The sequence below is a fragment of the Aythya ferina genome (assembly GCF_964211825.1).
Source record: "Aythya ferina genome assembly, chromosome: 2".
Taxonomy (NCBI): Eukaryota; Metazoa; Chordata; class Aves; order Anseriformes; family Anatidae; genus Aythya; species Aythya ferina.
In genome coordinates this window covers 36,031,502-36,058,858 of record NC_140297.1, presented here as the reverse complement: position 1 = coordinate 36,058,858, position 27,357 = coordinate 36,031,502, and the positions used below count along the sequence as shown (strand labels likewise).

At 37.2% G+C, this 27,357-nt stretch overlaps 1 protein-coding gene across 1 annotated transcript in view; it reads left to right on the top strand.

The window, feature by feature from the left end:
* HIBADH (3-hydroxyisobutyrate dehydrogenase) overlaps positions 1-26,784 on the top strand; it is an 84,311-nt gene extending 57,527 nt beyond the window's left edge. Inside the window, exons 5-8 of the mRNA XM_084507880.1 lie at positions 12,901-13,034; positions 13,405-13,481; positions 20,614-20,770; positions 25,789-26,784. Of these exons, the coding sequence (XP_084364006.1) occupies positions 12,901-13,034; positions 13,405-13,481; positions 20,614-20,770; positions 25,789-25,947 (527 nt within the window). The 3' untranslated portion in view covers positions 25,948-26,784. The remainder of the gene's footprint in view (positions 1-12,900; positions 13,035-13,404; positions 13,482-20,613; positions 20,771-25,788) is intronic.
* Positions 26,785-27,357: the final 573 nt, after the last annotated feature.

Below are 27,357 nucleotides of genomic sequence, written 5' to 3'. Positions count from 1 at the left end.
TGTATCAACCGGGGGGTTGTATTTGGACAGCCATTTTGAAGTGTTTCACTGTACATCAAAATAATGGGTCCTAATGGATTGCTTCCTGCTTGACTAGACAAAAGTATTTATTAAGGAAAAAAATAAATTGTGTCTTAGCAAACGTAAAAGAAACAGTAGACTAGAATTAAGTAGATTTTCTATTAATGGCTTTGCTTTATCAGATATTTATATTCCGTGTATGATTTTATTATATATTAAATTCTGGCAATAAGGTAGCTTTTGCTCTCCGAGGTCAGTAGTGTTCAGATTAATCAGGCTGACATTTCATGCCGGTGGGTCATGAACTGTTGATAATAGCATTAAATGGTGATTCACTTGCTGCGGGGAGCACAGCTCATTATCCAGTCACTATATTAAATCATCGCCACAAACAGCTAGGACCTAGCATGTGCACACACGCATATGCACACACACACACACACACACACACTCATTCGTGCATGGGAAAATCAGAGGTGGGGAGCTCTGTCCTGCAGCTATCCGTTTCTCTGTTTATTGCAATTGTTAAAGCTGTTTCCAGCATACCGGGATGACAGACTTCACCTCATTTGAGAGGCTGAAGTAGTTCTCTCTGAAAAATCTGTTTGTGTATGAAACAGGACTACGCAGTTTATTTTCTAGCTTCTCTCTGATAAGAGGACATTATTTTTTGTGGCCAGTTCCGTGTTAGACCAAAACAAAGAAAAATACACGCACGTCCCTTCTAAAATGTTAGTCTTGGAAACCAGAACAAGATGCAAAATGAAAACATTTGAAATCTCAATTGCTTGTGTGCCCTGAATATGGATTTTTGTTTAACGCTGTGTTTGAGTAACTTCTATATTAGTTTCAGATGTGCTACTTCCTGTTAAAAATATTTGGATTAAAAAAACATTAGCCACTGTCCTATTGCAAGAAAAAGCATATATATCATAATGGAAAAAAACTTAAAATAGAAGACTGCCTAAATAGCTGAACAGTGGCTTCATTATGGTGAGTGAGAGGAAATTCCACTCCCTAACGCTTAAAAGATTTTGCAGCTAAATGCAAATCTTACTTAAATTTAAGTTGTATCCTTTCAAAATGAATTTTGAATTAAAATCATCACAAGTTCAGCAATTAGTACGAACCATGGGGCTTTTTTTTTCTCAATTTGGAACAGAGAACTGGGGAGTTTTCAGCTTTCCCGTCCTCTGTCCTCTCCATCTGAGCCAGTACAATTTGGTTTAGTTCAGAAGTGACTGCTCGCAGGCAGTGCGCAGAGGCGCTTTCCTTTCAGATAGGAAGGCTTGCTTGGAGTGTGAGATCCTGAAGGTCTCTATTTCTGACACTGGAGAAGAGGTTTTTGTTTGTTTGCTTGCTTTTTATAGTTTTGGAAAACATTATGTTTAATCAGTATATAAATGTTAATTAACATGAGAGCTGTGTTAACCTCAGTGTTAACTTTAAAGCTGAGAAGTTTGTTTTTTCCCAAATATGTGTACATTTATATTTACTTTTATATAAATTTACACATTTATAACTGGTCACAGAAAGGGAAACCTTTTTCTGAAACAATTAGCACACTACAGACTTTAAGAGAAGTGAGAAAGGACTGATCGAGGGAAACATTTTAAATTCCTCAAATTGCATTTTTTTAATTTTTATTTTTTTTAGGTTAAATCGCAGCTAGTAGCAGTTCGGAGAAACACGATAGCATGAAAAACCTGTGGGCCACTAGAGGTCACTGTTTGGTAATCAACTTCTAATGAACCAGAACTGTCAGGAAGGCCAATAAATTACACTGTGGATTTTTCTAATTATGAATTCCTATTTAATCATTCAATGACAAGTTAACTGTGGCGGTGGTTCTATGTACTTTGCATACACAGTTATGTTAATGTACTATTATATTTCTTAGGATGGAGGTCCTCCATCATTAGAGCAGTTCATTACCAAAGACTCTCTTATCTAATCATAATTACTGATTATGAGGAATAATTAACTTTGTTACCCTCTTGATTCTTTTCATAGGCAAAATGCAGTCTTTTTCTTTCCTTTTCCTTATGGAACACTAGGACATGCATTGACTTCAGATACCTTTACATTAAAGAAAAAAGGTTAATTTGTTTTGTACAAAATTGCTTAAGTTGTAGTGCTGGAATAGTTATAGTTAGTTGGGAAAAAAGAAGTACAAGAATAATTGTATAGTGGATTTCTTTAAGCTGTCACTCAGTACCATTAAACGTGAAAATATTTTGTTTCATTTAAGTGCAGCATTTAGAGCATGTAAAGATTTGTAAATTTAAACCATATGATTGCATATTTGCCCTTCCGGAAACAATAAAAGCAGCAAGAAAAAGATTATCTCTTTTTAAAGATATTTCCATATTAAACTTAGAATTAGTGTGATGTAAAATGATTTTAAATTGCATGTTTTGAACTCATTGGGTACGAGGCATCAAATACATTTGAGAACACTGAATAGGACATTACGTTTTGGGCTGGAGGGAAATGCTAAATCCAGTCCTACGGAAGAGATATATTTTTTGTTTTGCAAAGGAGTAATAATAGAATGATGTGTGGAGGGTTCCTAAGCAGGAAATAGATATGAGAACGGCCGTATAATGAAGGATGCCTTAAATGGAAGGTCTGCATCCTTCCAAATTGGTCTGCTTTTCTTGCAGTCCTTGTCAGCTTGCCTATTCTACTTTGCTTTTTTATCTCCGAATAAAGGCTTCTCGAATTAACCATGAACATGCTGAAATTAGGCAGCAGGAAGTGTTTATGGATATAAACTTAGGCTTGCTTAAAAATCAGCACATATTTTTAGAAGAAAATGCAAGACAGAATATCTGGACTCTTATACTGTATCCTGCAGCAAGATTCAATGACAAAGTGGTTGCAGAAAGGAGAGCCGCATTGAAAGCAATGCACTGTGGCAGTTGTTCACCTGAATGAAAAAATTTATTGGTCCTTATACTGCTCATAACAATTTAAGGTACAAAGTTCCAAAGTTTGTTCAGAAATGTTCCTTGCAGTCCTTGGTCCTACTATTTTTTTAGGCATTTCTTTCCCATTGCAGTTGGTGAAACTGTGTCAGTTGTCCCGTCACAGGCTGTACCCTAAATAGGCAAAATTAAAACTCGCAGCCGGGCAAGTCTCCAGCAGAAAATACTGGATTCTTTTTAAATGACTTGTCGGACACTTCCTTCTGACTATATGTTGTTGCCTATTTCAGTTTAGAATTTCATTAGGTTGCTGCTGTTATACAGTGGATGCATTTTAAATGTTGTAAATGTAAATGTGCTCCTACTGCTCGGCGTTGGCATTGCTACATCTTCAAGTGCGAGATAAACCAGAAATGCTTAGGGATCAGTATGTTATGCAGTTCCACACCCATATGAATGCTTTTTGTTTTATTTTTTGTTTCTGTGTTTACAATGCTTTTATTTTATAATATCAGAGGAAAGGACCAATGAATGCATCAACAGAAATTTGTCTGTATGATTTTAGGCTTCTGCAGCTGCCTTTCTCCAAAGGGAACCTTTTATTGAGCAGAGCACTTGAACCCATACCTGTTGAGCAATGCAGTTTCAATGCATACCTCCATCTGAATTGATTTTTTATTTTTTTTAGCAATGTGCTTAATGCTTTCTTTATTCAGAAAAAAAAAATGTTGCCGTGCTTTGTTGCTTTTGGGAGTCTGTCTGAGGGTGACATGGTAAAGAAAAGCATAAAGGATTAAATCATTTAAATATTTTGGTTTATGTAAAAGGGGGTTAATATCTTGTTACAGTTGTATTGATACTGGAGAAATATGTAAAAATAATATTAAAATGTCCTGTTTATTTTTCCTTTCTGAGAAAATCGGTTTTCTCTTACAATACAGGGTTTCAGCTATTGCATATTTATTCCACAATGAAGTGTCAACATACCTGCATTTTGCTGTGGGCTTACGTTAGAATACGTGAGGATTTCATGCTTTCTAGGTACAGACATTCAAGTCCAACTAGCAAAATCTGCAAATGAGGTGGTGTATGGCTAACTGCTTTTTGTAATTTGCAAGGCTCAGCAAGTTTGGCCAAACGTCTGTTTTTGTTGGTCACAAAATTGCACAGCAATTGCGTGTTGCTCAGTTAAGGTAGATGAGATCGAAAGCTGCAATGCCAAGCTGGGCTTTGGGTTCCAGTCGTGGCTTTTGCTGCCCCTCACAGCTGTTACGATTCTGGGGTGGCTTTGTTATTGTTGTTGTTCATTTTGATACTGTCTGTTGATTTTAGTTAGAGCAGCTAAAATAGCTCTTCTGAGATTTCACATTTTCTAAAGACAACATTGCAAATGCGCATCCCTTTGAGCTTCTTCTCATGCAGTCCCCACAGTCTGTTTCCTGGTTGCTGATCTTCTGTGTAGCATACAGTTGTGATGTCCTCAGTGTATGTTTAATACTTGGCTCCGTCACCTTTCTAATGCTAGAAAATGTTTTTGTTTTTGCAACATGTGGCTGAGAAATTGTTTTGGTTTTAGGACTTGGTACATAAGCCAGCCAACATGGGAATTGTGCTGGAGCCTGCCTGCTCAATTTTCGTTGCATGGAAAGATAACATTGGCCCACGTAGTTGAGAAACTGTGTGCATGTTCATGTTTCGTTTTCAGACTTCCACTAAAACACTGGAGTTTCAAACAGTAGTGCCGGCCAAGAAGATCAGGGGTTATTTTCTTTGTTTCTTTTGCATTTGATATTTCTCTCGTATTTATGCTGCACTCCCTCGGAACTGAGCTAAGGTTAAGCAGATAGCTTAGCGGCACGTGCTTTGTATTTGGGCTGTCCTGAAGCCTGCTTTGGAACCGTGCTTTATTGGATGCCTGGAATATACTGCTTCAGTCGTGCACTGACCTACCAGCCTTCCTGCTAATGTTTGGATAAAAACTGAAATACTTTTCGATTCTGCTGAGCTCTGTGCAGCTACCTTTGCTGCCCAAGACAGCAGATACTTGCGGTTGTTGTTAAGTTTTAATATTTCTATATCAGCCTGCAGACCCAAATGACATTTATAATGTATATACAAATGTTAGGGATGGATAAAGGAGTAGCTAAATCTGGTACTCCAGCAAAAACACCGAACGGCTTTTTCTGTTGTCTGTGGCTTTTTATAGTGGAGTAGGGTTTAAAGAGAGGGCATAGGAGAGATGACTGGCATGAAAAATGTATTTGATACAGTATTTGAGGTATTAAAAATAAGCAACTTATTTAATCAATTGTATTTTATTTCCTTTCTTGTTGCAAGGCTGTTAACCTTTTTCCTTGGTGACTTTCCTGCTACTCTGATATTTCACTTTGCCATTACAATGACCAGAACTAAAAGCAGTGCTGCCAACAGAGTGATCTCTTCAGGCCTTTCTTTCACTTTGTACTTCTGTTAAAAAAAAAGTTAAAGTGCCTTCTGTGTGCATTTGCCTTTTGCAACTTATTTTCTTTGGCTAATCATTTTGGAGGTGTCAGTTGCTACTCAATATCATCTCATAAATTTTTCTGATGCATTTGCTTTATATTAAACCATCTTAACAATAGCTTCCACTCTGGTTTTTCATGATTTATTGAGAGGACATATTGTTTTCTGCGTTTTGGCATCCTGCTATAGTACATCTAAATCAGACTGAAGATTTTTATTCTGGTGTCCACGGCCAAGTTCAAGTACTAATCCCTATAGAATTGCACTCTTCTTCCTTTAAAAGCATAGAGCCTCTCGTTGCCTTTTTTGTTTAATCAGTTCTCTACCCTTCCTTCTTTGCTACCTTCCTGATGATGTTTGAATAATTTTGAGTGTGTGCCCAAAAGGGATATCCTGTGCTACTGTAACTCAAGTGTACCTATTGTTTACATACGTGTATCCTCTTGATTCATGTAAATCCCTAAGTACGCTCTCCTTGAGGCCCCTGAGGATCCTTGCATGTACAGCAGCACATCTCAGATTGCCACGCAGGACTGGAGAGTTTGGTGCTGGCTTTTGTCTTCATACAGCAGCTAGCAAAATACACTCAACCACAACACCAACAGAAGTGCTAAAGAAAGGGTATTAAAGCATTCTCTGTCCGTATCTTCTGCCTTCGTATTATTGTAGGAGGGAAAATCTGTTTAATTACTGCCTGTCACGCTGGGCTCTCCAGAACAGGTAGCATATTGCACACCTCTCTTGCATCTTTCTTTCAATTTACGCCACTGTTATGAAAATAGCTGCATGGAGCATTAATGCTGATGCACACAGTCAGATCCACTCCTCGGTCTTGCCTGTGCTTGTGGGAGGCGGGGGTGGAGGAGGAGGAGGGAATTATTATTCTGCTGCTGACACAGGGAGAATGAGAGTGGCTTGATGCAACAGAAGATTATGTTCCCTGAGGATAAACAAACAGAAGGAGATAAATTAGGAGAGAGGATAATCCTGTTAATATGTGCATTCCTTAATTCTGATTCAGTTTTTCAAAACGTACGGTTTCGCAGAGGTTAGAGATTTAATTAGTACCTGTAAACCATTTCTTTAAGTTTGCCTTATAGATTGTGGGGTAATGCTTTGAGTTGGCATTTGAGATGCAGAAATTTGCCCATAAACAGGAACTGTAGGTCGAGATATGAATATCTCATGAGGGAAAATTAATAATGTGCACATCACCATTCCTTCCTCAGTTGAAAAACAAACAAAAAACTTTTGTTCCCCAGACTTTTTCACAATCCTGTTTGTTCAGAAGTCAGAGCAGCTTACTCTCTGCAGTCTTCTGTTGCTTTTTCAGCAGAAGCTGGGCCATTGTGATATTTATCTGAATTCAAACAAGGCTAATTAAAAGAGCTGCTGACAGTTGTTGTGATCTGACTTTGACTGGAGCTTGATGGTCATTATGGGTAAATAATGAACCAGGTCTGCAAATGTAGCAGCTGCCAACTTGGGATAGAAGAACAGCTATTGCGTCCAATTTAAGGATCTATCGACCGCTTCCCTTCTCCCTGCAGATCTTCTTCCTAGCAGAAAACTAATGTTTTCTACTGCTTTGTTTTGTGGTTTCAGCTATTTCTGATATAGTCTATAATTTCCTCTTAAATATTTAACCTACTCCATTATTAGCTTTCAGAGTTAACAACTTTTCCATTGGGCTTTCTTTGCATTTTTATTTTGTTTTGTTTTGTGGATTTTTTTTTTTATTTTTTTTTTTTGCAGTTTGCTTTTTCTGTACAACGTAACTGCTTAAATAATTATGATAATGTGTATTTAATTTGCCTGTTGCTGCAGAATAAAAATCAACTAGTTTTTTTTTCTTCGCACAGCCATAATTTTGCACGTTTGATAATTGGTTTGTGCTGTAAGAGCGATGCTTCTACTTCCTTAAGTGTGTTTTTTTTCCTAGAGTAATATTGCGTACTCGTTGTATAAATCTTCAAAGCACTGACCTGAACCTCCATTTCCATTTTTGTTCAAACATCAGTAGTTTATGAGGTATGGTGATGCGAGGCTCGATTTATCAGAAGAGAGAAATAGCAATGACTTTCATTAAGGCATACTTCCAAGTACGTTGTCGCTTCATCATGAGCTTTGCCTTGTCCCATTAGCAAGCAGGAACGGGTGCACTAAAGGGAAAATGGCAAATTTTAATAATAAATTAAATTAACTCTCTTCTAGAATGTCTGCCATTAGAAATGCAGCACAGACATTTAAAAGTCAGCGCAGAATTTGATACCCACTAGAACTTAGCCCATCTCCCCGGCATTTGCTCAGCTGCCATTAAAAGGCAGCGTGCATTATGTAAAATGTGCAAACGTGCTTGTGCACGGCGCATAATGCGGCGGAGCTCGGGATCTTGCTGGGAAGAAATGATCCCAAGCGTGCCCCTAAAAGACAAGTCTTGCTTTGAGATATAATGATGAAAAATTGCCCGTTTATTTGTGTCTTTGTGTTTCAGCAAAAACCAAAGTTGGGATTGTTGTCTGCGGCCCTGCTGGAAGGGGCTCACGCATGTACGGCGTGCGGCCGTGAGCGTGGGCGCTCCTGTGCCGGCAAGGCCAGCGCTGCGTTAACAAGGGGTTACGTTGTGCTGGTTTATGTTAAACCAGATCACCCCTAACATGTGCAGAGCCATTCATCTGTGTCACCAAAACCCAAGAGGACATCTGACATGGACTTTGAAACAGAAACAGTGATCACTTACAAATCAAACATGGCACGCTCTAAACCGATTGTGCACGGCAATCTTTTCGAGAAAGGACAACTAATTGAACATGATAAAGTGTAAAGTTAATTAACACCCTTAAATTTGTTGATTACTTTCACGGGATTATATTGTTCGTTGAGTAGCAGCTTTCTGTCCCAGCTGTCGCCTTTTTAGCGAATGTCGCTGGTAAACAATAGAGACACCATAACAAGTCGTAAATGGTCCCTGTGACAGCAGCCCCTTGTGAGGCTGCATCTGTAGAAAATGATTAGAACAATTGCATTTTAAAGACGGCTCACATCGCAGCCCAGTCCCATCGGCCCTCTTCTTTATCTGCGTTGATGGCAGACTGGTTAAAACATTTAAGTTCTTTTGAGCAAATTAAGTGATTTACTGTGTTTTGGCTATACAGCAGTAGAATAGCTTCATAGCTCTACCTTTGATGCTGGTTTTTATAATAGGGAGAAGCCCAATCCCTTTGAGTGGTGTTTTGTGGTTTTTGTTTTTTTTTTTAATTTTCTGAGACTGGTCTGTTTACTCGTTCCCTAGAAATAGATTGAGGATGTCAGACTTTGTCTGTGAAGCAACTAGAAGAAAATGATACCCTATTTGTATTTTATAAAAATAACTAGCTTCCTTGTGGCTATTTTAAAATTTATGGTATCATTTTAAATATCCTGCTTTCATTTCCAGTAGGGATTTGTAGACGATGTTGCCTATACGTGCCTTTTAATTGGTTTTGGATTTATATACGTAGCAAAACAATAGTAACCTTTACAGCTAATCTTTCCTTGTGTATCTTGGTTTAACTTTTGGTGAGTCGCAAAAGACAAAGTATTTCATGCAAGCTGGCAGGTACTTAAAAGGAATTGCTTAGAGCTTATAATCATGCACACACACAAGCTACACAGATGCAGGCTCTCAAGCTCAACCTATCTGAAGGAGAGCAAACATGACAAGAAACTGCTTGTTTGAAGATACCATAGTCACTTAAGTTGTATTTTTGCAAAAATATTGGAATAAGGGACCAGTGTTTCCTTGCACTTCCCAAAACGTAACAGGCAAAGCTTCGGTTCTTATGTGTGAAAGTACAACATTGTAAAACAGAAGAGAGGATTAAAACTCTAACAGTATTTTTCTTGTTTATTTTTACATCCTTTTTAGATCATAAACTAGTTGCTGAAATTCTGCCTTGCTCAGTAGACTAGGTGTTGAATAGATCAATGATAAAATGGATGTTTGCCATCTAAGCTTTTTGATGTTATAGCCCTCATCTTTAGCCTGTCCTTTGGAGTAGCATTTAGTTTTAGTTTTTTGTTCTCAACTTTGTCAGCAACAAAAAATGTTATGTGCAGATGCAACACAACAGTGATTTAAATATTTTTGGCATAGGGTGCTCTGTGTTTTCAGCAGTGTAACTAATGGTGCTCCAATGAGTAGCCGTACAGTATCACTTTTCTTTTTTTTAAGTGATCTCCACCCTGCTGTTCTTACAGAAATGTAATACAACTGAAACTGAAAGCAGATAATTTTTATATAACATCTTTATATTAACATCTTTTTTTCTAGCAATTTGTATTCTTAGTAATCAGCTGCATTTAGCCAAACTGCTTTTACTGATGCAGCTCTAGAGGTACGACCTTAGTTTTTGGAGATGGAAACATCAGTTGCAAACTGCAAGACTTTTTTCAAGGTGTTAAATGTTGTCGGAGTTGTACTAAGCAAGGAAAACCAGATATGGAAGGGTAGGGTGGCTACTGAACTAGGCTGCCTGGCTGGGAACCTGAAACTTGAGGTCATCCAAATCCAGACTATCCCAGGACAGCCGCAACCAGTTGCTGCTGTTGTATGAGGGCTCCATTCACATTTTTGTCTAAAGGTTTGAACTTGGGAACTGCTCTGCCTCAGGTCCATTCATTGCAATCAATGGCAACTGAAGTGAGAATCCCATGGATTGAACTCATCCTTGCCCCATGGGTAACTTGGTCAGAAGTGACGGGATGTTTTAAAGAAGAGATGGGTTGGGGGGATCATCCTAGAGAAGCCAAGCATAGGACTGCAGCCATGGGCTCCAGCAGTCTTGCTTTGCAGGAAAGATCTTAAATGTGTGCTGCTCACAAATGCAGTGTCTCCGGAACTGTTTCCTGACGATGAGAAGCTTTCTGTATTTTAGAAAGAGCAAATAGATTCTGAAGGCTTTATGGACTTATGACCCTAATCAGCAGTGGTGTATATATAGCACTATTTTAGGTAGTGAACAATCTTTCAAAAGCCAAAAGATGAAAAATAATCATTAGCTTTATGATTTCATTGAGCTGCTTTGCTTTCTCCCTTGCTCTCTTTAATGTTAGAAGCTGATAATACTTTACTGGCCTGTGTTGTTGGTGTGGAATTGGTGATTTCTGAAATAAAGCTTTGCATTCTTTTCTAATGACTTTTGATTTCTATTTTTAGCTGAAGTTACAGTTCTTGTATGCCTAGACTCTCTGCCAAAACTTCCAGAAATTGCCAGTGTAGAAGATTTGCAGCGTTGCTTGTTTAATTTTGATAAAATAGCTGATAGTTGGCAAGGATCCTGGATGATAAAATTTAGCACAAAGTAAACAGGTTTTTGTTTTTAAAAACAGAATTTTCCAAGCCTTCTGCATTATACAACAAATTGCTCTTTTTTTCTAGTTAGCTAATTTATTTTTTCTACTTGAAATGTAAGCGTTTGAACAAGTGAGAGAGTGCAGCTGTCAGAAGATTAACCAGCTGAAAACTATTGTCAGCATTAATTTTGCTCTAATAAATGACTCTCTGAAGCTATTTAGCAGTCTGTAATCTAGATACAAGGCTATTGACCTATGATGGATAGTACTGGATTTTGTTTGTAAGCTTTGACTTAAATTGTCTACTTAATTTGCTGCAGGTCAGATCACAGGATTAGTGGTAAAGGCCATTATGTGGTTTGAATAAAAATAGCTGGAGGAACGGAATGAAAATCATTGTGTTTATTAACGTAGCAATCTTTGCGGTCATGTATGTAGTAAATTGGTAGCCAACAAGATGACAATGACGTGTTTGTGTTAGCTCAAAGTCTAGGTTTTGCTCTTCCTTCAGTTCCTGGGTTTTGCCACATGCGTTGGCTGGAGAGGAGTTGTTCAAGTGAGGTTAAGGATTGGCTACAAATAGGGTGTTTCTTAACCAGAACAGAAAGGCCTCCACCACTGTATATATTACAAGTGTTGTTCTAGGAGCAGCAATGAGTGTTGGGCATGTATGGACGGATTTGGTTAAAGCTTGCGTCTGCCTGAGTTGTTCTGGATGTTCCCGTTCTGGACTCCCCGCTACAAGAAAATGAAGGGACTGGAGCATCTTCCTTGTGTCAGTTCTCTCAACCACTGCTCACTGTTTAGCAGCGAGAGGAGAAGGCTCGGGGATCTCATCCACATTTAGAAGTATTTGATGGGAGGGAGGGAGCCAAACTTTTCTCAGTGGTACCCAGTGACAGGGCAGGAGGTAACAGGTACAAATGAAAACTTGTGAAATCCCATTTTAGGAGTGCGTTTTCATTTGTCACTACACAACATCTAGCTCAGTGAAGGTTCTTCCAGTTACACCCTGGAAACTATTTCTATATAAACAGCTATTAATGGTTATTATAGTAGATAGTTGCCGAAAAAGAAGTGTGAATCATAGCTGGAGAGCAGTTTCCATTACTGTAGAAGCAGAATGGTCCACTCCATACAGAAGAACAAACCATTTCACCTGGGCATCATGTGAAGGACCACTGTAACTAGTGGAGCATGTTTTGTTTGAAAACGGGCCATTCTCTGCAGCAGTACGTTTTAATAGGTCAAAGTTTGATGCATAACACAGAGAATTCATATTGTCTATACCTTTTGCTGAAGTGAAAAACAGTGAGGAAGTTTTTGTGTTGGTCAGTTTTGGGGTATGTTTTTCCCAACCCATGGTAAAGGTATGATAGACTTTTCAGAATAAAACTGGGAATAATATGTTCATATGTGTGCTAATGTCAATCATCTTTACATTGGTTTTGCATAGCTCTTTATGTAGTTGTATATGTGTTAAGTTTATGCATAGAAAACTAAACATTTCTGAAATTAAGTAGAACTTTGCTTTAGATTAGAGACTTAACAAACTGCAAAGATTCAGAAGGCAAACACTTTGTTTTACATGTCTGTGGCTTTTAGATGTTCAGTTATGTAAAAATCAGCAAGCACTGATAAAACTTAGCCTGGGGTTTGGAAAAGCTGATAAAAGTGGAGTTAACTTTGAGCAATTGTTTGTGAATAGTCATATTCACATATTCAGAGTAGTTTGACAAAACAGAAATGTTATTTAGTTATTCAGATACAATTAATTTTATGGAGTTCAAGGTTGCAGAAAGGGTTGATTGTTTCTTCATATGAAATTATAGAGCCACTTTTCTGTAATTCTTGTGAATTGTTTATCTGCCAGTATTCCTGAAGATACAGCCTTTCATAAGGTGGCTTTATCTTCATCAAATGCTTGAGAATTAAGATCCTGTAAGTGTTTAGGATATAGGCTTACTTTTACATCATCTGAGGGATTCATCATAAGGGAAGTATTAAACACATAAATTTTGCATCATCAGACCCTTCCTGATAAGATGAAGTTGTTAAGATTTTTGTGAAGAAAAAAAATATTGCTATTAAATCCAATGTTGTCTTGATTCAGGTGTTGGAGCTGCTCGAGCTGGAAACCTTACTTTCATGGTTGGCGGAGTGGAACAGGAATTTGATGCTGCCAAAGAATTGCTAACATGCATGGGTTCTAATGTGGTGTATTGTGGAGAGGTTGGAACTGGACAGGTAATGCTTGCTGAGGGCTTGATAGTTATCTCAGTCTTTTATTTTTGGTGCTTTATTTTTCTTGAATGATATCCACTTTTTTATTCCAGAACTAAATGCATGTATTATCTTCTCACGTTTCCTTATTCTTCAACCACATATTTATAAAATAATCTTTTGGCACTGTTCTCTAGTATGTTGTGTAGCTTAGTGCCAAAACATCTGACCCAGTGTTTTTTCACATTGCTTTGTTAAATTATACTTCTTAGAGGACATGGATTTTAACTTTGTTTCTTCTAAATTTAGGTTTACTTAATTTTACCTATGCATAAACTTAACATGTTTATGTTAGAAAATGCAAGAACTAATAGACTGTTTACCTTTTTTTCAGGCTGCAAAGATCTGCAACAACATGCTTTTGGCCATCAGTATGATTGGAACTGCTGAGGCTATGAATCTTGGAATCAGGTTTGTTTGATTCTTATACTGGATTGAAGGGATTTTTTTCTGTGTTCACAATCTTGTGTTTTACAGCTGACTGTTGCTGAGACAAAGGTGATTAGACAGCATAGATACACTTTGCCCAGAAATTCTCTTATAAAAGTCATTAACGTGCTAAAGATATTATTTAACTAAGGTAGGGCTCTTCAGAACAGAAATATTCTCTTGTATTGACTGTATAGATCATTCCATTCTGCACCTGAAGATAAGAATTTGTTTATTCTGTTATAGCGCACTGTACAATAATGTTTGTCTTACATTATATATATAAGCAGAGGTAATACAGAGGTAACTATTGGATTCTAAGCTTATGTACAATGTATTCTGAGTATGATACTCTTGTTGGTTTGTTTATCTTTGGGAAATTGTTCCAAAATAAAGTAAAATTTCCAATACGGTGCATGTATCAAATTAAAGCATACAAAAGAACATAACATTTTTGTCAGACTTTGTCATTGTTGTTTAATGTAATTGCCAAAACTACTACTTTGTTGAAAAGCTGGAGTATGTTCCACTATGCTCTTTTCCATGCTAAAAGCACCATTTCTTTTTTAACAGGCGGTGCATTTGACTTGCTGCTCGTACAGCAATGTATTAAAAAAAAATATATCCTATCCAATAGTAGCTTATTTATTTTGCTCTGGTGTTTAAGATTTTTCAAATACAGGGCATGCAAGAACCAGTTCACTATCACAGTATTTGAATCTTCATAAATTCTTTTAGCCAGATCTAAATCATTTGTAAGTTTATATGCAGTCTTATGTTTGAAGAGATTATCTTGCAATTGTGTATCTTTCAAGTGTTCTTCATGAATTATTCATCTGCACAGTTGCATCCTTACAATTGGCCTGCTAAAACTACAGATATTGTAGATAGTTATCAACTGAGCTTTAGACTGTGTGCTCATGTGGATTTGATATACTATAAAAACAGCAAGAGGGCATCAAATGCTTAAATAAATAATAAAAAAAAGAACGCCTACATGTGCACACATACACGAGGCAGTGTAATGGATTCACATTTCCTCTTAATTACCATATCAAGATGCAGTTGTTTTATTGAATTGCCCTTGTCTCAGATGTTAGACTATCTTGACCTATTAAGTTGTCATGTTGTAATTGAGATAAAAGAGGAATTTGCTTTGCATCAGTGCTAATTGGTTTATCAATATCCTGTACCATTTACATTTTAAAATTGAGAGTCTGTAAGATACTGAAGCACGTCTGTATCAACCCATAATAAAAACAGTAGCATTGTATACAAGTATTGCAAACCAGTATGGTGTAAAGCTTTCATCAGGTTCTGTTTTAAGTCATGCTTCACTTAATAAAGCATATACAACTGATTTTTCATTAAATTTTTGTCTTAAGTTTGTAGGAATTATTATAGTTAAAAATAAAATCAAGAGGTTTGGAACACAAATATTCTGGGCATGTAATCCCTGAATGCAGAATGACTTATGTCTGAAGCTACTTTAGCTTTAAGGTTTTGGAATTTTTATTTTTCATTTTATCATTTTTGGCTGAATTTGTATTCAGCATTTCTGACCAAAAATCAGAAATGTGGAGGTGACAAGATACTAACTTTCCTACCTTACTATCACGGTAATCAAGAAGGAATTGTACTTACTGTAGAAGAAACCTGCTGATTGTATCCAGAATAACATGAAGAATAGAATCTGTTAGTCAAAAACTGTATCAAGTTTAAGATACAGGCAATAATTTTAAGTGAAGTAATTTGGAACCCTTGCATTAATTTTAATGTGCTATGAATTAAATCCTGGAGATGACTTCTGCATGTAAGTAGAATAAGCGCTTTCCACTTCTGGTGTTTACAAATTTCTAACATGCAAGTTACAGTTGTAATTCTAATTGTTAAGTTTTCCCTTTTAAATGAATTAATTAGATTTGTTTTTCCAAGTCTAAAACTGAGAGGATGATTTGACTACACAGTCCGGAGAGATTTAGAAGCGGAACTTGGTTTATTAGATTGATGCTTATCTGTTAAAAAAAAAAAAAAAAAAAGTCCAATTCTAACCTAATAATGGTAAAAGACTCTGCAAACCTAAAAACCTTGTAATAGAAATACTGGAGCTTATACACGTTCTTAACTTTTAGACAGAATATAAAATACCTTCATGTCATGCATTATATTTACCTGCTGTATCATTTAAATCTTGAATTTGTGGGACTTTGGATAATTAGTTATTCAAAATATTGCTGACTAAACTAGATGTAACTAGAAAGTCATACCACAGGGCCTTTCAGGAATCGATATATATCTGTGCTTAAGTCTTCAGAACAGTGTGGCATTAATTCTGTTAATAAACCACTTCTCTATTGTTTTCATTAACCATGCAGCCTAAATTTTCATTTTATTAATTTCAGGTGTTCAAATTACATTTGCTATTGTTTTATTTATATTTGAAATTGTAGAATTTTTCTGAACTTCAGCAAACTGATTATTGTGAGGAGGAAGGAAAACTGGCATTAGTGAATAAAAATTCTGCAATAAACTCTCAGAAAAACGGGCAATATTGCTACGTAGTTATTTCTTTTATATTCTACTTGCTTTTCTATTTTATTTTAATATCATCTTCATTACCTAATTAAGATGTCTTAATTTACTAATTACTTAATTTACTAATGAAGATGTCCACTTTCACTGGAAGTGCTTTAGTTTAGATTCTGTAACTATTAAAAAAAAATACAGTCTGAGTTTTGACTATTGAAATGGTTTTATTTTGTTTTCCCATTACTTTCCTGATGCTTTATGAATGTTGCCATTAAAAGTTATTGAAGGTGTGGCAGACATTCTGGAAATTAATTTACATTTTCATTTGTGTGTTCTTTCTAGCATCATAATGCAACTGAACGGTACAAAAAAAATCTCTTGAGTAGCTTTTACTGCTATTAGTTTTATGGATAACGTACATGTTGCAAAATGCTGTAGTGTCAGACCAATACACAGAATACATGTGAACTTCACAAATAAGAAATAAAAACATTAATTGATACTGTCCACAGCCGGAGACTATTTTTTCTTTTTCTTTTTGCTGATCATCTCCATGTCAGTAATTTACCAAGCTTTCAGTTCCAGTGTAACAATGTCTAATACTAGCAAAATAAAGCTTGGAAATGAGTTATTGCTGATACCTAGTTTATGTTTGGGTCAGATGGAAGTTGCTGCCTGTCAGGCAGCTTGCAGTCCCTTTAGAGATGCAGAGAAGGGCTTCATGTGCTGCCACATGACAGTACAAGATTGTTTAATATGGTTGGGATATAAAGGACCAGGACAGCAGTAAGTGGTCTTTGGCAGTAGCCTTGCTGCAAAAATCACTTGTGGGCTTCTAACAGCAGAGAAAAGTCTTCTCTACTAGAAGGGACTATGGTAGCACCCAGATTTGTGTCAAAAGCTGCAAAGAGTGCTCTTTCCTAAGTAATCTTACTGCGTATTAGTTTTGTGCCTGCTTGCTTTTTTTAGATCTATAAAGTAGGAAGACTTCACCCTCTGATGTCAAGTCTATACATAGTTTCAGTCTCTAGATCTGGTTTCTGTGAGCATCCCTGGGCTATAGATGGAAGAAAGGAGCAGAAAAGGGAGTTGACAGTATAGAAAGGAGCCTGTGCTGCAGTCTGAGGCATATAGCCCTGAACACATCTCCACTGAAAATTTTAGAAAGAATGTCTTGAAACAGAATCCCTCCAAGAGCACTGTGGCTCTGCTCTATTCCACATGGGGCTACAGCCAAGTCTTGCTCAGGTTTCTAATGACACTTGAAAGCACGTATCTTGTTTAGCATGACACGGGCAAAATAATTTTTAGCTGTGGTAGAAGGGTCTTAGGGTTCTGCTTTAATATTTGCATCTTCATGTGGTATTTATCAGAAACACCTCAAGATGGGAAACTCAACAGTTCAGCTACTTTGGTTGTTACACCCCAAAATGAGACCAGGAGGTATCTTTTTTTTTTTTTTTTTTTTTTTTTTTCCAAAATGCCATTAGAATTTTTATCTCTTTTCCAGACTGAGCTCTTGGAGGAGGAGTGTGTGAAAATTTCAGTACATTATTTTATTAAAGCTCAGCAAAACTTGAGTTTTGAGAAGTGGTTCAAAGGGATGGATCCTATTTTCACCTTTTTTTGTGTGTGTGTATGTGTGCCCACTGCTTCGTTTCTGCTGTTCAGTTCATTATGAATGTTATTGAAGAAAAAATAATTCAAGGCAAGGAATTGTTTTTGTGCTCTATTACAAGTACAGTTAATGCATGGACTTCTATTCTGCTTATAAGGGAGAAGAACATTTTGGTAATTGTAAATTCACATGCGCATGCACAAGCTCTTGCCACGTCCAATGGCAAGTTGTTATGGGGACTGGCAGACTGTCATCATTTTGATAGCTTGAGCAGTATATCTCCCGAACAGCAATGGAGCTCTTATGCAGAGAGTATCATATGTTCCCAGCCAATTTACAGGGAAACAGCAATAACATTTTATCATGGTTGAGAGCCCAGTAGCTGCTTCCTATTAAACTTGCCCTTTCAGATACCTGTCTTGGATTAATTTGTTGATTTCAAATGGAAACTCAGTCTTCTCCACTGAAGCATGACTTTCTAGGATAGACTCTCACTGAATGACAATTACTGTATATTCTAGCCGGTTTCAGACCATTACAAGCTTTGGGCACAGTGGAAGACAGAGGACTTCTTCAGTAACTGATTTTAATATATGTCTAATTTTAACTGTCAGTTATATATGCACCAGTGGATGAATCCTCAGAAAGATGAAATGCAAAGCACTTCTAACTTGCTCTTATTAATGATACACTTGCTGCAAAGGAGGGGAAAAAAAAATAGGCTCAGGTCTCCTGAAGAGAATCTGTGTGGTGTTTTAAGAGCAACGAAGTTTGAAGAAGCAGGGATTTAAACTGACACTATCTTTTTCTTTTGCTAGAGCAAAAATATGCCAGATCTAGTGCAGACAATATTTTACGTATTTAACAAACATATATATATCTTTTTAAGTGTATTTTTACAGAGAGGTAGCTGGAATACTGTGAGGAGAGCATTCTTCTGGAGGGCTATATGCATCTTGAAATAATAAGCTCTCCGTCTTGCAGCTGTAATTACGGACCTCTGCATGTAGCTAGATTGCTAAAAATACTGATCGGGATGTAACAACAATAAGGAAGCAAACAAGCCAAGAGATTTGTTTAAACCAAAAAAATCAACTTCTTTGTACTTGAAAGCTCAGGCATTGTCTGTTCCCAATGCGTTTGGGGTTGTTTTTGTTTTGTTTTGTTTTGTTTTGGGGGGGGGTGACAACAATTAGAGCATTTATTCCAAGAGGTTCTTGATGAAGATTTTGATGCATTTTGCAGGATATAAGTACAACTAAAATACTGTGAAGACATATTGGTGCTGGAAGATGTTTTGTTTTGTTTTGTTTTTAAAAAAAAAATGGCAATTGAAAACATTCATTTGAGTCAGAGGGTTCAAAATGGAGGAAGAGAATAAAGTGTGATCCCATTCAGGCCAGCAGGGGACTTCCCATTGAATTACAGGGGCTGGTGCAGCAAGTCATAAAAAAAAGACTGTACAGCAGTAATGCTAAACACGTAACTTTGCAGTACAGAAAGTGATCTTGCTTTGGCAATTATTTGACATAGATTTTTCAAGCCTTAAATGCCTATCAGAATAAATAGATATATAATTTAGCAACTATTCCATTGGTAATGAGCTTTAATCACCTAGAAATTAACCTTGGGCTCTACAAAGCCTGGAAGCCATGTTAAGATCCCCATGGCTCTGGAGATCTGCAAAAAGTATGTGCTAAAAGTTAACATAAAGAGTCTTGACTTCTGTGTAGGTTAAAGCTCCACTGGAACTGTGTGGAAAAGGTGTTTTATCGTTAACTTGCTTGCTTATCCATGCCGAAGTAGGTTGTGATATATCCATTTTAAAATGTCCTTTTCTCCTCTTTGATTGTTTCTGAAGATAGTTACTGAAGATAGTTATTTTGATTTATTTATTTAATTATTTTTGTATGACTGTAGCTGAACATTTGTACAGGGCCAGATAGACTGCTGCTTGTCATTGTTGCTGTACATGCTGGTATAAACACAAATGGTGTAAAATAAAATTGTAGGTATAATTGTTGGTAAATGCTTTGTTTCTATAAATTATTTTGGTGTAAAATTATATTTATAGCTTGATATCAGCATAAATACAAATTCCAAAGCATAAACCCAAATTCCATGATCCCTTCCACCCCCCAAAAATACAAATACCGAAGATGGTTAATTGTAATGTTAAAATACCTTCAGGGTTTTTATTGAACAGCAGCTTATGCCATCAGCTCTGTGATAGAACAAATGGTGTTTCTACTTGGACAAGCTTTGTTTTATCAGGATCAGTAACCTTATCAACACTTGACCCAGAACTATAATGTATATTTGTGAATAGATAACATATGTCTGTGCCTCAGAAGCAAGCGTATATAATGAAGATTTAGTAATAACAAAGCAAAGAGCATACAGATGTGTAAAGTAGTAATATTTTTTCAGAAACATTAGCAGGTGTGGTATCTTTTTTTCTTTTTAGATCAGGATCATTGGTGTCATCTTGCTTGCATGAAAATACATTAGTGTGCATGTATAAACATACTGTAAAAATATTTTAACACTGCCTCACTTGCTTGTGAATCCTTTGCTTTGTTCAGCTTTAGAGAATATAATTTTGCTACGAAGAACAGATATGTGACCTAGTAGCTAGCAGCACAGAGAATGCCTTATTGTAATTGAAATACAGGTGAACTGCACTTCTGAGAGGACCTTTATTTCACTTGCACTTTCAGAATTGCTAGGTGAAGGGGCTTTGCTTAGTGCAAAAGGAAAAAAGCTTTGAAAGCCTACTGCTTAAATGGTGGATTGATGCTCTTTAATTTAAGATACAACATCCCTACCCCCAATATCAATACTGTGTCATTTTTCATGGCTTATAATAAAGGGAGAGAAATGATGGTAGGGTCCTAAGATATAAAACAAGTCACCCATGTCTTGCACATTTTGACATTAACACTTCTCTTCCTTGACCTTTGACAGATTAGGGCTTGACCCAAAGCTGCTGGCCAAAATCCTAAATATGAGCTCAGGTCGCTGTTGGTCAAGCGATACATACAACCCTGTTCCTGGAGTGATGGAAGGAGTACCGTCTGCTAATAATTATCAAGGCGGCTTTGGAACAACACTCATGGCTAAGGTACGTAATACTGGCATGTAAAGGCACAGTTGCTTCTCTCTGGGCTTCTAGCAAACGTTCTTCTTAGTGAAAAGTAATAATTACAGGGAAATGTGTGTGTGTAAATAGAAGGGAACCCAACCTTTTATTGTAGTTCTGAATTAATGAATAGCGTAGGGTTTTTTCTTTAACCTCCAGTCTCTTCCTAGCCGCTATTACTGCAAAGCCACTCAGTGAGTTTGTATGCACTGTCTGCTTGAGTTCTAACTTGTCTGAGGACTCCTGATGGACGTGAGTATAAGGCAGCATTCAGAAAGCCATTTAGGTGGCTCTCACATGACTTCTCTAGAACTTAGGAGCCTAAGCTCAAGCTACCAGTTCAGGAAAATCCTGCTGATCTGATTATGTGCCAGTGATGGCATAACTGTCCAAGTCTTTTGGCCCAATCTCTTCCAGATACCTTAAGCTGTGCCACCAGACGTCCCCTCTAGCATCCTCTTCCTTGCTGAGCCAACTGCTTAAGTGTTTGTCTTTTTGCTTAAGGTCATGTAGAATGGAGAAGGCAGACAGGTTTCAACCCCAACCCTCTGCAGACTATGATTTTCTGCAGGTGCTCACACACCGTGCTCTGACCTCTCTTGAATTGGTGGTGGTGTTGGAAGAAGTAGTGCTTTCGTGCAAGTAATAACCTAGCAATCTAAATTACTTTTCTACAGAGTGAGAGATCTGGGGTTTAGGTCCTTCTCAGCACAAGGAAGTTGTAATTTACAGCAGTCCCATCCCAGGAGGATACACTCACTGCCACACTCTTGGCTGTTCTAGGAAAAGCACTGTCCTGAGTCACTCTGTGGTCAGGAAAGCAAAATTCTTAGAGGCCAGAGGAAAGTAGGCAAGGAGGTCAGGACTATGCATCCTACTGATGAGGACACGTAGTTGGAAGAAAGAGCTGTTAGGCTCTGACTTTTGAACTGCTTCTGCTTTTAGCACAGTGGTTGCCTAAGGTAAATTACAAAAACAGTCCTGGAAGAGATCTATTATGTAAGCATATAAGTGCAGGAAACCATTTCACACTCTGAAGATTGGTTTCATGGGGATACTATTCTGAGGGAGGAATTTGAATTCGCACAGGACAAGTTTCATGGTTACCAGTTTGTGAGTGCTCCCAACTGGTTAGGCATTCTGGCCATTTTCAGCTTATCCATGTACTGTGTGAATGGATTAAGCACTTAAAACTAAAACGCTGTTCTAAGAGGTGGCTATAAAACAGATATTGCCATGCAAATCTCCACAGTGCTGCATTTCCTGTATGTAATGCCTGCCTACTGATAGAAAACGATTGCTCCTGTAGTTATGCAGTTGATTTATGTTAGTGTGTTTGCCCTAACTTCAGTGGAATTAGCCAAATTCTGTCAATCCAAGTGTCCTATGTGTTTTGGTGTGTGGCAGCACCAAAAAATTTCACTAATACTGTGCAGCTCAAAATCCCTCAGTGGTTGGCCTTCAGCATTTTACACTTACGCACTAACAGCCAGGAGCTTTCATCCCTTTGAGGTATGTGTTAAAATATTGGAAAACAGCAGTATTTACATCATGTTCATGTCATTGGACATAGGGGACAAGAAAGCATTATTTAAATTACTAATTTATAAAATGCTTCAGGTTACTGTTTGGAGTTTGGCAGGGTTATCAATTATAGATAAGAAACCTGGTCTTGGCCCTGCCTCAAAGCTCTTGTTTTCATCATCTGCCATTTTCAGAGTATGTTCAGCCTATTGTGCCCTGCTTCACACTGTAAACTCTTCTCTTGTGATTCAGACCTGTTAGTCTCGTCCAGAATAACCTCAAAATATAAATGGGATGGAGGCACATATTCCTCTCCCTTCTTCCCTCCCATTAACTTTCTCTGTAAAAGTGATTTTTCCACTTCTAAGAGGGACCTTCATCTCCTCAGGAAGTTTCCTGCTGTAGGAGTAATAGCAGCTTGGCTTGTGTCCGTTGAAACTGCCAGCTTTGGGTTATAAATTATCATCGATACCTAAGAGGATTGTTCCTCAGAGATTTTATAATCGCTGTTGACCTCTTCTGACTATGCCTTTCCTGCCCATCCTGCCTGCTAAGCAGCCTAAAGATTGCCTTCTTCAGGCTGAAATCCTCAATAAGAAGACAATAAATTCCTCTCATGCCTCTTCAACAATGCCATGTTTTTCAGTATAGATGGAAGATTACTTGAATGAGTAAGGAGTCAAGACAAAGCTGATCATGTTTGGGGTATTATGTTTTGCAGTGGTGACCTTTTTAAGACATTCCTCCTTACTTTTCCTACAATCCCTTTCATCCTGGTATGTGACAGATCATGTAGTTTGTGGGTTATTTGGGTTGGGGACTTTTTTGTGGGAAGTACAAAGCATGCTTTTGCCACTTAAAAGAGTCAAAAAAACAACTATATTCACAGCATAGTTACTGATTAAATGTCTTGAATCTTGAGAAGAGTGAGATTTATATCATGGTATTCTTGACTGATGACAAGACTGCCTTCAAGCTTTGTTCCGAATGGCAGAGTTTCAGTTACGTCAACTGCAAAATAAGTCTAAGGATCCATGTATTTTTACCATGATCATTTTTTGGCATTTTTTAAAAATATTTTGGCAACTGTTTCCTGAAAGAGAATCTGTTTCCCTATTCCAAGCTGAGAAAAGGAGAACAGAATAGTTGGTACAGTGAGACATCTGGAAGATTATATCAGTTCCAAAGAGTATGAAATGAGCCATAAACTATGCTCTCTGATTTTTACTTCTCCAAAAAGTTCAGCAGAAGGCAACTCTCTTTCAGAGCTGTTTTGTATCAGTTCACTCAAGAAGTCTCCAGCTTCATGAGAAAAGGTGCAAAATACTTCACAACTTGAAGTTAAAGATAAGTTTTACTTATAGTTTTTTTTTTTGTTTTTTTTTTTTCCTTCAAATCTATAATTTATAGAATGATTTTAAAATAACTAAGTAAAACAAAACCATGACCTTCCTGCACTTTGGAGTCAGGAGTCCTTGTCTATATAAACGTTAAGATGCTGTCTAATGTTTCAACCATCTTGGAGCCTGAGTTTCATTAAAAAAGTGAGCACACCTGCTTTATAAAATGGTACGTGTGCTGGCAGTCTATTCAGAATTTTCAGGGATTGCTTCTGTGCTGGACCCTTCAGAGAAAAATAGCTCACTGCTACCAAAACGAAGCACCTTCACTAGTTTGGAGTTGGATGCCTTTGCCATTCTACTGTTGCATTATATGATTTAAGCTGTCTTGAATAAAATGAGCAACGTGGCAACAGATTTCACAAGGATGGATTAGGAGAGGTTAGGAATATGTCATAGAATATCTTTTTGTAAGTTAGGCTAAAGTAACTATTCTTAGATTTGTTAGATCATCGGTTATTGCTGGACATAAAGGAGTGATCTGCCCTGATGCAGATGAAGAATATTTTGGGTCCTGTGGCATCTGATACGCGTGTTTTTCCCATTTTCCTAGATCTTGAAGTCATTCAAGGGTAATAGGAAAAGTAACTATAATTCTGATTTGTATCAGAATGACCTTTATAGAGCCGATTTACAGATCGAAGTGACATTTAGAGAGCAGAGTAAGATCTTGAATTTCCTTGTGCTAATTCAAATACAGACGCACAGAAAGTAAAGACCTGTCTTGTAAGTCATCCTTGAGAAGCCAAAGGTGCTCTCAGCAGTACTACAGTCTCTCAGTTCTTCTGCATCAAAGATTTGTTATTTTAAAAAGAAAAGGAAAAAAATAAAGACTGCAAATTTTATTAAAAAACACAGTCTTGGATGGACAGCAAATCTAGGCACTTACTAGTAACACTGGAATTCTTCCGCAGCTTTTTTCAAATGTGGACCTCAAAATCAAGTTCTCTTCTCTAGCAAAACCTTATAAAGGCAACCTTGTGTGCAAGCATTGCTTTCATACTTGGAAAAGAGATCTGGTTATATAACCAGGACCTTGTTAGCTGTTCTTTCTTTGGTGATCTTGATATCTGATTCAGCTTAGAATTCAAGACATCTTCTAGCCTGGCTCATCATTTCTGTCCAGCATGCATGAAGCTGGTTATTTCTAACTAGCTGTAGTTAGTCATCATACCAGATACTTGCCTTTGATTTCTGTCCTATTTATTTCAAATTACAGCTATACAGTTGACCAAGTACTCTTGGAGGACAGGTTTCAAATTCACCTTCTTTGTAACCTCCCCTTCTTTTTTGCCCCAAACTTAGTATTTAAAATTGCAGTTGACTTATTCTCTGTATCTCTTTATCTTCAGTCATTAAAGAAAATCTCAGGTTGTAACAGACCCAGGACAGTCCCCTAGAGTATTCTTTAATAAATCCTTCCAGTTAGGCTGCAAAACATTCATATTCACAAAGTGGCCTATGCCTATCATTTTTCTATTAATTGTACGGTCACATTACAGTAAATCTATGTAATATAAGTGGCTTCAATTTCGTTGTTATTCAACTACCTCAAGCTTTGTTTTTAATCTGTTTGTAGAAAGAAATGTCCTCTCACCCAAACAGGGAAATGATGCCATTAAAACAGATGTGAAATGCTTAAGTGAATAGCCAGAGGAATCTTGTTTATGGAGATGATATAATAAAGTGGGGAAAACAAGACTGAGCCTTCCTACCAGGTTGCACAGTCGGTGATCTAGAATCTTAAAATTCCCTCTGTCCCAAATTTTTTTGTTTGCCTTGCAGAGCTGTGGGTTTTCGTTTGTTTATGTGTCTTCCTGTTGAATAACCCTGGTTTACTGTTTAAAAATGAAAAATCAAACAAGGCTCCCTTCTGCCAGGACTCAAATTTTCAGGCTGGGGTATTGTACTTGTTGGCAGTGGACTGCTCTTCTCAATAACCTATAATACATATGTGGCTATGTATAACCTTGTCGTTTTTGTTTGTTTGTTTGTTTGTTTTCTTGATCTTTTCTCCTTTTCTTTCCTTCCCTTCTTCCTCTCTACCCTCATCCTCTCTTTCCTCCTTCCTCCCAGGATCTTGGCCTGGCCCAGATTTCTGCCACCAACACAAAGACACCAGTTCCTTTGGGATCCCAGGCACATCAGATCTACAGGATGATGTGTGCAAAAGGCTATGCCCTGAAAGACTTCTCAGCTGTGTTCCAGTTTTTACGTGAGGAGGAAACCTTGTGAGCTGTCCTTTGGCAATGGACACAATAACAAACCACATTTTTTAATCCTTACAGCTCGTTTGTGAAGTATATGGGTTTAATCAAATACTGTGCATCCTGATCACATAAGACTAATCATCTTTGGTTGTCTAGATCACAACGAACTCCAGGATTTTTTCATCAGTTCTTGAAAAAGCAAGCCAGAAGAAGGGGTTGTTTGGCACTTAGCCAGACAGTAATTTCACTTTTTTTAAGAACCATCAATGGTTTTTCCATTAGATGCAATAAATAAAGTAAATATTTTTTTTTATTAAACACTTAATTGTTTGCATATAAAATAACTTACATTATGGCTGAAAACTTATGTGAATCTTGAATAGTATGGGAAAGTTATATAGTGATTTAACGATACATAGTGATCTATTAAAAATGAAAGTGAATACTTTATGGAAAAAGGGAAGATTATTTTTTTCAATGCAGAAACAGCTTGAGACGGATTTTTTTTCCTTGCACCTACTAGCCTTGGATTGATCAGTAGTGAATTTTTTCCTGGGGTTCAGGTTGCAGATTAAGTTTATAGACACATGCTACTAAGTGGAGAGCTGTTACAGCATGTTTATCTGATAGACTTAGTTAAAATAACATAGTATGTGTGTCTCTCCCGTAAAACTACATTATTGTATTTTGCTAACCCAATTTTGTATTTTCTTGTATTCTGTCACACATTTTGAGAGATCAAGAACAGCACTTAGTAGAAGTTCTAAACAAAGTGTACATCTGCTTTAAGAAACTATTGCAGTAATATAAACCTCAAACCCCGTTATTTTGAAAAGAAATAAAAATCTATACTGGTAAATTCTTGCTGTATAATTATTTGCTTTTTATTTTGATGCACTCTCATACACAATTACCTAAAAACATACTAAGTGGCCTTATATTTTAATTTGCTTGGTTTTCCACAGATTATCTTGCAAAAGTAGGCTTTTGTGATTGTAAAATTCATATAGTAATATATATGCCTATGTATTACCTTAGCTGTTCACTGTTTCTTGCAAAATAGAGGTGCAAACTTAGTTTTATGAATATAAGTACTCCTGATTTCACTAGATCTGCTTAAGTTCAGGCTTATTTCTGGTCTCTAGGTCAATCATGCACTTACATTTCAATTTTTGTTGTTAGATGGATCCTTTTATATATGCACATTCAGATAAGACAATTGTGTGGTTGAATTAGCTCAATTCAGTAATCTTCTGAGAACTTCTGAGAAGTTCAACAAGACCAAGTGGAAGGTCCTGCACCTAGGTTAGGGCAATCCCAAGCACAAATACAGTCTGGGTAGAGAATGGATTGAAAGCAGCCCTGAAGAGAAGGACCTTGGGGTGTTCATTGATGAGAAGCTCAACATGAGCCAGCAATGAGTGCCTGCAGCCCA